This window comes from Penaeus monodon, chromosome 41 (genome assembly GCF_015228065.2).
Source record: "Penaeus monodon isolate SGIC_2016 chromosome 41, NSTDA_Pmon_1, whole genome shotgun sequence".
Taxonomy (NCBI): domain Eukaryota; kingdom Metazoa; phylum Arthropoda; class Malacostraca; order Decapoda; family Penaeidae; genus Penaeus; species Penaeus monodon.
The window spans coordinates 8,136,435-8,148,934 of record NC_051426.1 but is presented as its reverse complement, the minus strand read 5'-3'; the positions used below and the strand labels follow the sequence as shown (position 1 = coordinate 8,148,934).

The following is a 12,500-nucleotide window of genomic DNA, read 5'->3' as shown; positions in this document are numbered from 1 at the left end:
ATATATATATATGTACATTTATATATATATATATATATATATATATATATATATATATATAATATATATATATATATATATATATATATAGAGAGAGAGAGAGAGAGAGAGAGAGAGAGGGAGAAAGGGAAGGAGACTTGTGAAGAAAGAGACTCAGAGAGAGAAAGATGAGGATAAGTACTGAACTGAGAGGTCATTCTTGCTATCATGTTTAGGTGATACTTGAGTGTACTGCGTGAAATAAAGCGTTTTTATTATTATTATTATTATTATTATTATTATTCGCCAAGGCCTGGTAGTGCATTCAGCAGCCAATCTGCGTTTTTTTATGACGAGCGATGACATCATTAGCCATATTTCAACCCTGCTGGAGTTTCGTACTCTGTCGGCTTAAAACCCATAGGGTAAAGGTTGCTTACACTGTCAGCATGATCACTTGTTTTCCAGATCACTTTTACAGTTAGTAGTAGCACCATTATCCAAAATGCACAGTAAGAGCAGTGGCCTCATTACCTCGCAGCCAGAATGTGACCTCTATTCTGGAACGTTAAGAAATTGGCTGGCATTACCGAAGACGTTTGTAGTCACATAAGAAGGTGTATATGTTTGCACTGTGATATATGTTACTTCTGTCTGACATCTTCATAAAAGTTATACGATAAATTATTTTGTTAGATGAAATACATTTTAGCTAGAAAAAAATGCCTCTCATGATTTGTACTGACGGTATTTTCGTTATATAAACAGCTTGCCGTGTAAATTCGCGTCCACCTTAAATTGCGGTGGGATTTCCATTTAACATAGTTGTTTGATCGTTCGAAGAGCGAAAACAAACGTCCCTCATTTGGTCATAAGTCGTTTGCAACTGAAATTATTACTTCATGTAATTCCTATAATACCTTGCTTGATAATAAGCGTGTTACTTTCACGCCCGGGAGTCAGCTGCAACCTTATTAATAATGTTAATGTTATCGATCCGTAAATGTTCTGGTAAAGGGAGGGGGGAAATATTATCAGGCAATAATAGCGCATCTTAGTGATTGATACTATAATTTTTAAAAGTATTTATCATCCTGGGTGGATGACCCTTTTGGCGAGAGTGTCATATCACGTTTTCCTGATTTTTTTTCGGAAAAATATCAGCTTTCTTCCACATAACTGACAGCGCCTAATTCCGGTTAAATTACATATAGCATGGTTATATAGGTTACACAGATGCTTCATAACTGAACAAGGGAGAACAAATAAACATAATAGTTAGTATTTTCTTCTTTCTTCCAACGAACTCGAGTCAAAACGTTATACAAATATATAAAACAAATACAACAGCAGATTTTTTTTTTTATCATATGTCTGTTTTTGTTTAGATTTATTTTAAACATATATTTAATAGCATCGCTTAAATTTAAATGATAATAAAACAATATGATAATGATAATGATTATAATAATGATGATATAATAGTGATAACGATGGTAATAATAATGATAATAATATAATGATGATTATCACTGTCATCCTTCTCATTATTATCGTATCATCATCATTATTAGCAGTAGTATCGTTATCATTATAATCACTGTCGCTACATTATCATTGCCATTATCACCACTGAATATAATAACCATGGTTTATTATCATCACCATCATAATATTAATTATAAGCCATTGTTTCCTCCGCCATGACACCTTTACGACAGGAATCGAGGACTAGGCTTTGATAGCGGAGTCGGTAGAAGAAATTGAATGAACAGACATGATAATAGTTATATAGCACGTAAAATAGAATCAGTAAATCAGTGAAGGCGTACCATTATACATATAATTCGTATAGAGCAATGAAGGTGATGTCTTCAAATTTAAAAGTCCGAATATATATATATATATATATATATATATATATATATATATATATATATATATATATATATATATATATTTTTTTTTTTTTTTTTTTTTTTTTTTTTTTTTTTTTTTTTACCAACACTTATTTTGCTGTTCAACGTCTGGATTTTTAGGAAGTATTTGCTTAATGTTATCCAGATAATTTTGGTTCGGGGACTTTCAGACATTTTGCTTTCTCTCTCTCTGTCTTCGTGTTGTCCCTCTTTCGCTTTCACGGGCAATGCTTCCTCCTCTTCCCTTGCCTCTTCCACCGCCAGGAGCTTTTGTCTCATTTCTTTTGTCATCATTTTTTCTAATTTCTACAGGTAATGACCTCGCTATCGCCACCTTCGGGAAAATTTTGTCTCGCTTCCATTTCTACGGACGATGCCATTGCCAGTTCACCTTCCTTCTCTCTTTGCCAGAGAAATTCTGCTCCTCTCTCCATCCCATAAGTAACAATTTTTGCTCCTGTTCTTGCGAAATGTAAAAAAAAAAAGATAAAAAAGAAAAAAAAAAAGAAGAAGAAAAAAAAAAAAAAAAGAAAAGAAAAAAGGTCTCTGCCTTCCGTTAGTTTGCAATAAGATCATTAACCTGTTTTCTTTCGTCACGTCCTTTGCTGTCGCGAGCAATCATCGCAAACATTGCACGATACTTGTCTAATCCCTCTTACTTGTAAACTTTGCAATTCCTTTGCAACTTCTGTTTCCTTCTCTCTTGCGAGTTGCCTATCTCATCTTATAAACACTTTGCTGAGAAATTAAGCGTAACAATGTGATTATTATTATCATCATTATTATTGTATTATTATCATTATTATTATTATTATTGTTATTATTATCATTATTATCATTATTATTATCTTGAACATTACCATCATCATTATCATTATCAACATTATCATTAGCATCTTTTTCATCATTAGCATCTTTTTCATCATTATCATTAGCATCTTTTTCCTCATTATCACTATTGTCACTATCATTATCATTATTATTGCTATTATTATTAACATCATCATTATTATCATTGTCATTATTATTAATATTATTGTCATTATCACTATTATTGTAATTCCAATAGTGATGATATATCAATGAAGAAGAAAGAAAACCCAAAAAGGCAATTACAAATAAGAAATAAATGAGAGACAGAGTCATTAGCATCAACGTCCGAGAAGATACGAAAAGAGAAAGTATCACTAATTGCTTACGTTAATTGGAGTTGTTCAGACAGGTGTAATTAGCAATGATTAATGCAGTGATCATCTTATATCACCTGTGATAGATTATTCGATTTAATGGGAAGGAATTTGAGTTATGGAGCCAAGATCCTCGGAAGCTTTCGGAAATAGATTGTAAACGTTTGAAATTCACGTAAATAAAAATAGATTGCAAACGTTTGAAGTGCATGTAAATAAAAATAGGTGGAAACGTTTAAAATTCATGTAAATAAAAATAATAGTAAACGTTTGAAATTTCCTGTAAATAAAAATAGATTGTAAACGTTTAAAATTCATGTAAATAAAAATACATTGTAAGCGTTTGAAATTCGTGTAAATAAAACGGGGCACGAATACATACATACACTCGCATTTCTCTCTCTCTCTCTCTATCTATCTATTTATCTATTTATCCATTAATCTAACAGACTATCTATCATATTTTGTTCATGGCCCGAGAACGTAGCTAGGTTATGCAATCGCTCTGAAAAAAAACGTAATATAGTTTGTGCATACGTATGCACATATAAACACACCTTTATATGCAGAATACGATACCCACCTTTATCTCTCCATTCCTCCCTTAATACTTGCAATACCGGGATTCATAAAAAAAAAAGAAATAACACAAATATTTATTACATTGTTTGTACAGAACATTAAAAATTAAAATACACCGAATATAATCTATATCCACTGGGATAATATATATTTTAATAAGTAGACTCATGAAAATAGTTACTGATGAGGAAATTACATAGCATCACGAAATCAAAAGATGACACACAGTTCTCAGTCTACGGAAATAACAATACTCACGAAATGTACCTGTAGTGCAGCTTCAGGAAATTAAAGGCATATTGTATGAAATACATATACAAATGTACACGTACCCTGTATGTATGTATATATACATATATAGAAATATATATATATATATATATATATATATATATATGTGCATATATATATATATATATATATATATACACATACATATGTATATGCAGATATATGTAAATATGTGTGTGTGCATACAGAAATATAGGTAGACATATTACAAAAATAGGTTCATATACTATATATACACATACATATGTATATGCAGATATATGTAAATATGTGTGTGTGCATACAGAAATATAGGTAGACATATTACAAAAATAGGTTCATAAAGTGTGTTAATGTCACATGTATCCCTTCAGTCAATTATAATATCATTAACCTCCTTCGTGAAAACATTCTTACAATGCTAAAAGTAACAGCATTCACTGAAGTTAAAGCTTATCCACAAAGTTCTACTCTAAAATAATACACCAGTACACAGATACAGTTGTATCAATAAAAACTATGCTTTGGTCAAGTTAAGAATCTGTATGCAGTTTAAGAGTCCTTCATTTAAACATCACTCAGGGCTTTAACGCAAGATATACATGGCTGGCCTTTATCATGATTTTAAATGGAAGGCAATCGGTACAGGCGGTTAAAATTACATTTATTACATCAGATACATTTATTACATAAATTACAAGTTAACTAAACATGAGTGCATCACTTTGATAAGTACATCAAAGCAAAATAAATTCAAATCTGACTGTCACTGACCAACTACCAAAGGCCTTTTTTTTCCACTATTATATTCGTACCATTTCATGAGTCTGAAAAGAAAGCATTTAGAAAGGTTTCTTCAACGTATCGAAAAATGCAGGCCCGTTATCGTCCAGCACACCGACTCTAAGCCTGTGCCTTAAAAGAAACCTTTCTAAATGCTTTTACAGACTCTTGAAATGATACTAGTATAATATACGGGAATAAGTGAATAAATGTCAAAAAAATATAAATTGGTCCTTTGGAATTTAGCCAATGGCAAAGAGTCAGTGTATTCTGGAAAACACTGACCGCGTATTTTTGTACAAAAATCACCTATATTGGTACCTTTTAATATTTGGTTAAGTTTGACAAAAGAGATGTAACCTAAAATGATCCAAAACCTGCCCAGCGGACAGGTTTTTAGTGTGTGCCATCTGTCTCTCTATCTACATGCAGTGCAAACACGCCTAAACTTTGTGAAAATTAAGGTAAATACGGACGATTAATGTTCACTGGAAAACTTTCCACCTATTTCGCGAATTTGTCACTGAAGTCACTCCCCGAACTAAATAGTGGATAAGTAAACTCTTTCCTGTAGACTAATATTCACTTCATTAAAATGTCAAAGTCAAAATAAGAAATACAGGACACTATTACTTAACTATCAAATTGAGTTTAATTCTGGGTCAATTTTCGATATCAATGCGGGTGCGTTTACCTCACTTTTGACACCACGGATATCGATTTAAAACACTTCTCAATACGTTATCTCCGCAAACGAGATAATCTCACAAATAAATCGTAATCCTGCTGTTTTTCCCCAAGTCGAATGTTGATGTTTCCGGTGACACGCGCCGCTCTGGGGGTGGGGAGAGAAGGGTGGAGTGTGACGTCACCTTTGAAGGCGTGACTCACGGACCATCGAATTAAAGGAAACAGTAAGTAGCCAACAAAATTTAATTGCCAAGGGAAATCGTTTGAGAGAGAGAGAGAGAGAGAGAGAGAGAGAGAGAGAGAGAGAGAGAGAGAGAGAGAGAGAAATAATAATAATAAATAAATAAAATAATAAATTCAGTTTCGCTATGGATGCGGTTTGCGACGGGTGTGTCCTCACCAACATCTTGGCAACAAAGCAATTTTGAAAGGAAAACTCTCGTGCCCCCTAGACTTTTTTCAGGAGGCAATGTGTGCTTCCTTTGCGAGGTCAGTGAATGCGAGAATCCGTGTAAATTGAATGAGTAGAGACGTGTGGCGCTGCTATACAGGAATCAAAATCCGTATGTGAGGCAAGGATTTACTCGGGTAACTGTTTCACAAGTAGAACATTTATTGTTTGAACAACCCTAAGTTCTTTCTCGGGTCACGGCGTGGACATTTACCCTGTCGCGGTCATATTCCCTTCGTGCTGACGAGGATCTCTTGCTTTTAGTCCGGCTCTACCTTGCCGTGAACACGAGGTGAAGATTTGCTATCCCTGGCGGGGGTAAGGGGTTACAGGGGGCTTTCCCCATGTTAAAAGAAATTAGTGAGGAAAACTAAAAGTAAAATGCGTGCGTAACGGCTGCGATCGCGGCGGTTGGTACCCAACTTTCAGAGAGAGGGAGGGGGGAGGGGGTTGTGGACTCGAAAAATACTGATAAAGAAGTATTTACAAGTGACTAGTTGACTAGTGTAATGTTTTCTATAGCTTGTTCAACTGTCACCTCTGTCTCAGGTCATAGCGTGGATATTTAACCTGAAGATAACTGCCGCGGTTATTCCGTTCGTGTTGTCGAGGATTTCTCTTGCTTTTAGTAATCATGGAGTGAATACGATGTAAGGTTTGTTGTCCCTGGGGGGCTTTCTCTCTGTTAAGAGAGATAGGCGAGGAAATCCTAAATGTGAATTGCTCTCGTGACGGCTGTGATCGCGGTGTTGAAAAAAATAGAAATGGGGTTTTGCGGTTGAAATAAAGGTTGAAATCGTGCGAAACACAACGAAATCAATTTGGCGAAAAATGTGTTTCATACGAAATGGCCACCGTAATTTATATATATATATATATATATATATTATTATATATATATATATATATATATATATATATATATATATATTTGTGCGTGTATTTCTCTTTTTACCCTTTCCATGTCTTTATACGTATATATACACATACATACATAAATATATATGTATATTTACGCATATACAAACATATATATGTACACACACAGACACACATATACATATACATATATACACACACATACATATATATATAAATATACACATAAACACACACACACACACATATATGTATATATATATATATATATATATATATATATATATATATATATATATATATATATATATATATGCGTGTGTATGTATATGCATATATATGTATATGCATATGTATATATGTATGTATATGTATATACCCACACACATCTAAAAATACTATTTGTGCGAATTTAATTATCGGGTCATTAAAGGCCTTTCCATTGAGATCCTTGTTCAAATATCCTAGATTGCATCGCTAGACAATGTACCATTCCTTTCGCCTTGTTAAGTGACTTCTGCCGCCTGCTTTCCTTCCACTTGGATAAATGACCCCTACTGCCTCACATGCTAGGTTATCTATATAAACTGCTTCCATTCCACCCTGTTAGACGACTTTCGTTTCCTACATTTCTTGTGCCTTGTTAGATGACTTATTACCTGCTTCATGCTTGCTATGTTGGATGAGCTTTGCTGGTTGCCTCCCTTCCACACTGAATGAGTTCTGATGATTCCTTCACTTTCTTCCTGCCAAATACGTCACTTCCGCCTTATTTGACGCCGTCAGCTCCCTATGTCACGTCCGCCTTCTTAGATGACCTCCGCGGCCACCAGACTCACCACGAGGACTACGACCACAAAGAGCAGCATGATCAATGTCGCCGCCACCAGGTTGACGACCGACGCCTGAGCCAACCGGTCCGTCTCGTTCTGCAAGACCTCGATCTCGCGCGCCTTGACGACCCTCGTGCAGCGTCGCAAAGTCGTGGTCCGGACCCGAATGCCGTTGACGATGGCGTTCATCATGACGCAGCCGAAGCACAGGCTAATCAGGACGGCGTACCACACGTCGAGGAGCTTGAAGTAGGGCGTTTTGACGTAGGAGTCGGTGGCCTGCGCGAAGAAGGCCGCCAGGACGAGCATGGCCGTCAGGGAGACCATGATCCTCTCGTTGAAGTTCTCCAGCGGAAAGAACAGCGTCGAGTAGCAGATGATGAACATGAGGGCGCTCGGGGAGAAGCTGTTCAGCAGGTGGTAGGTGAACTGGCCTCGCAGGTGGAAGGTGAGGACGACGAAGTCTCCGTCCGGCACGTCGTAGTTGATGGAGAGGAGACGATAATCTAGGAGATTGTGGTTTCCACGATACTTCGGCTGCCCGGCGCACTTGCCCGTCTCTACGGATTTCCACTGCATCTCCTCCCTCCATTTCTTCAAGAAAATGGACGAGTTGCACTCATAGGTTCCGAATGGGTAGCGGTGGAGCTCAAACAGGCACGGGATGGAAACCCGGAACTCTAAGTACATTGTGATGTTGAGGAATTTCCCCTCGATTGATTTGCCTGAAAGGAATGTATAGACTTCAGCAGTGCAGGTGTTCCAGCATTATCATAATCAATATGACCATCGTCATCACTATTATAATTTTCTGTATCATCTTTACTATCTTTAAACATTAATTGTAATATTTATTATCGTCGCCACTTCTTACTATAGCTCCTAGTAATGCTATTCTTACTATCACAGGCATTATCATTATAACCGATGTTATTCTTTTTATCATTTTATTCCTGATATCATGATTACCTGTGAAAGCGTCCAGAAGATCATACTGCTCCTGTGTGCGTGCCGAGTTGTCCAAATAACAAACGGTGTTGTATCCTCTGATGTCGATGGCGCCGCCCATGTTGAAGCCCTCGATCATACCGACGGAAGGATACCAGATCTTGTCGCATACCAAGTACTGCTGAGTGTTCCTGATGTCCCTGAACCTGAGGCGAGGGTCGTTCCACATCAAGAGCAAGCCCATGTCGATGTGGATCACCCGCTCCTCCGTCTTCATCTGCTTGATGTGGAAGAAGTCGAAGGAGAAATAGAGGACGCCTTTTTGGCTCCGTCCGTGGAAGGGGCTCTTCTTGCGGTCGGACACGCGCAGGACGTCGAGGAGGCGCTCTCGGCACTGCAGTTCGTCGCTGCCATCGGGAGTGTCGGGGCGGCCGTCGCAGCGATGGCTCCGGTGCAGGCAGAAGCCCTCGTTGGTGGTGAAATGGGAGGGCGTGCAGGCCGTGAGGGTCAGGGTGACATTGCCAAACTCTGAGCGCCACACGTGTCGTCCTACCGGCAGTGAATCTCCCTCGAGCCTCCACCAGTGGCGGTGCAGACGTGACTGCAGCGTCCAGTAGCCTTCCTTCTTAGAGATGTTGGACGTTTCCAGTCCCTCGAAGGAGAAATTCCCTCCGGACAGGGGCTTGATGAAGTAATACCTGTCAAAGCTCTTCACGCTACCGTAGAGTGTGTACCGGAGCCAAGCAGGGACTCTGCACACGTTGCACTTGAGTTCGCTGATGCAAGGGAAGGATCCCACGGCGCCGCTGGCCAACAGGGTGCGGCATTCCACCGTTAAGTTGTCCGAGGGAACTTCCTCTCCGGTTTCCACCCAGCCGACGTGGCCTCGGCTCGTGATACAATCAGCCGGTGTCCTTTTGCCAATGCCCACGGGTTCCCTCAGAACCTGCTCTTCGAAAGGCAGATTCCCACCCAGAGCTTGGCAGAGCTTCCGTGACTCCTCGTATTTCCCGAGCTCCCTGACCACCAGGTCATGGTGATAATCAGAGCAGAGTTCCTTCTCGCTGTAGTCAAGCACTACCACATTCCCTCTGACCGACCACAGCGGGCCGAATGCTAGAGCTGCGCCGCTGTTGACGAGCTTACTGCAGTTGGCGTCGTCCTCATGTAGCCGGGCGCTGTCTGCTGGTTGGACTGACACGGAGGCGACGGAGCTTAGTAGAGACGGAAAGTGCTGTTCAGGCGACCCCAGACACAGGCCGGAGTACCCGCTCAGGCTCCTGTCGGTCCTGTTCGTGGCTGCGGTTGTCAGGTAAGCTCCTTCTAGGGCTAGCCGGACCTTGAGTGGAGAGGAAGATTACATGTGAGACAGATTATTGCAAACTTTGTCTCTTTTTTCATATAATTTTCATATTTCACAAATTAGTGTGAGGAAAACCGAAAGGCAAATACGTGAGTCGCATAACATTATTAACTGTGCGCAATCAAACAAGAACAAACAAAACGACACATAGGTAATTAAAACAAGCCAACAGATTAAAACACAGGCAAAAACGAAGGCACTCTATCCCTTTTACCAGATTAGCGACCCTGACAAAAATAAACACACAAAACAGTTTAAAATAATAACGTATACAGCAAACCAAATTGATAACAAAAATATCGCATTCCCAGACCAAAATAAACGACTTTACCCGCTTCCCTCGCTCAGAAACCTCAGCACAGAACACATTCCACTTATCAGGGTTGAGAGAAGCATTATATACAAGTGTTCCAGTTGTTGTCGTTAACCACAGCAGAGATGGACTTACGCCTATGTGAAAGAAGCTGGGTTTTTACAGCTATATTTCACAAAGGAAAACCAATGTGTATTTTGACGAATATCTGAAAATACATCTAGATTGCGATTCATACATATAGATTAAGGGGAACTTAATGTACATGAATTGCAATGCATACATAAAACCATATTTTGTAAGGGAAGCAATGTATATTATATACTGGTGAAAATATACCTGAACTGCACTAAACGAAACCTGGTAAAAATCTATCATAATTTCAGTCCTTACGAAAACTAAAGGAACACCAATGTGTACAGCAGAATATTGCTAAAACATATATAAATTTTATTTATACATACCTTTAAGGAAAATTACCGTACTATGTAGGGAACTAATGAAATCGTATGTTGCTTCCTATGAGACATTAACTTATAAGCAAAATTAACGTACTCTATAGGGAACTAATGAAAACGCATGTTGCTACCTATGAGAAATTAACTTTTAATAATTGTCATGTTATTTACTTTCAACCAATGCATGTTATAAAGAATCTCAGAAAATGTATATACAAGTATTTATTTACTTGTATAAAAGAAAACAAACAGAATGCAGAGGAAAAAACTATGAACAAATCTGAAACGCAAAAAGTGATCCACACAGCCATGCATGTAAAGAAAAACCATATGTTATAAGACATTACTGAAAATCCATCAGTATTTAATTTCCTGATTAAAAGGTATGTTTGGCATAGTCATGCATATCAATGATCATATCTAATTTTCACTAGGGAAAAGAAAATGGTGAATGGTGATGGGAGTATTATATTATTAATAAGAACATTATGTTTACGACAAAGATGACGATTAAGAAAATTATGATAACCATTGCTGCTATTATGATAATAAGAGAAATAATTAGTATTATTATTTAATTATCATTGTTGATGTTATCATTATCATATTTAGCACTACCATTCTTATATTTATCATTATTTTCATATCTATCATAATCAATATTATATCTATCCTTATCATTATAATCATCATCATTACTAGGGTTATTAATATTATAATTATTATCTTTATTATCATTCTTATTATCATAGCTATCTTATGACTATTGTTATCAGTATCATCATCACTATCACCATAATTATCAATATCATCATCATAATAAAGCATAATAGTGACGATGATGATTATTCCTGTCCCACTTATCACAATCATTCTACCCTAAACCAAGCGACTCACCGAGGGCGACGAAGGCCCTGCTTGAGCCATAGAAGGCAACCACGCCCCCGCCCTGAGCCTGCAGGCGGAGGGGCTTCACCATCCCACACAGCGCGAGGTTGAGGGGGTCGACCTCCCTGACGCGGGCGCCCTCGAACTCCTCTAGCGGCAGGCACAGCGAGGAGCCGTTGTGTTCCAGCGCCGCGCCGTGGACTGCCACGCCTTCGGCCAAGGGCGGCAGGGAAGACAAATGCACTCGAAACCATAGTACACACACACACATTCATTTATATATATATATATATATATATATATATATATATATATATATATATATATATATATATAAATGAAGACATTCAGTAATTTTTCTGTTGCGGCAGTGTTTCATTACACACACACACACACACACACACACACACACACACACTCACACACACACACACACACACACACACACACACACACACACACACACACACACACACACACACACACACACATCATATATATATATATATAATATATATATAATAATATATATATATATATAAAATATATAATATAATATATATTAATATATATATATATATATTATAGTATATATATATCATATATAAAATGTATATGTATATATATTCATATATATATATATATATATATATATATATATATATATATATATATATATATATATTTGCATAATATTGTTCAGATATCTATATGCTGTACAAAACGCATATACTTACCATCACAAAACTGAACAACCAAAGCGAATATGAACATGGCATTCATTATCGTCTTGAGATTTAACTCCCGTTTCTTCAAGGTTAATTCCTGAAAAAAAAAGAAAACGGGAAAAGCGCAGTCATTGCTTTTTATTGTACAACGACGCATTGTTCGTAATACATATGCGTAAATGCATGCAAGGTTTAGTCGTGTTTCTTTGACTGATCTCTGCAATGCATT

General features: G+C 37.4%; 1 protein-coding gene across 2 annotated transcripts in view; it reads right to left on the bottom strand.

Moving 5' to 3' along the window:
* Window positions 1-7,181: 7,181 nt before the first annotated feature.
* Window positions 7,182-12,500, bottom strand: part of LOC119598538 — a 9,278-nt gene continuing 3,959 nt past the window's right edge. Inside the window, exons 2-4 of one of the 2 annotated variants that reach the window (XM_037948168.1) lie at window positions 12,281-12,368; window positions 8,543-9,860; window positions 7,182-8,298 (exon numbers count right to left, since the gene is read on the bottom strand). In XM_037948168.1, the coding sequence (XP_037804096.1) occupies window positions 7,550-8,298; window positions 8,543-9,860; window positions 12,281-12,322 (2,109 nt within the window). In that variant the 5' untranslated portion in view covers window positions 12,323-12,368 and the 3' untranslated portion in view covers window positions 7,182-7,549. Of the gene's footprint in view, window positions 8,299-8,542; window positions 9,861-11,552; window positions 11,695-12,280; window positions 12,369-12,500 lie in introns of those variants that run through there. The other variant, XM_037948169.1, reaches the window with a different exon arrangement.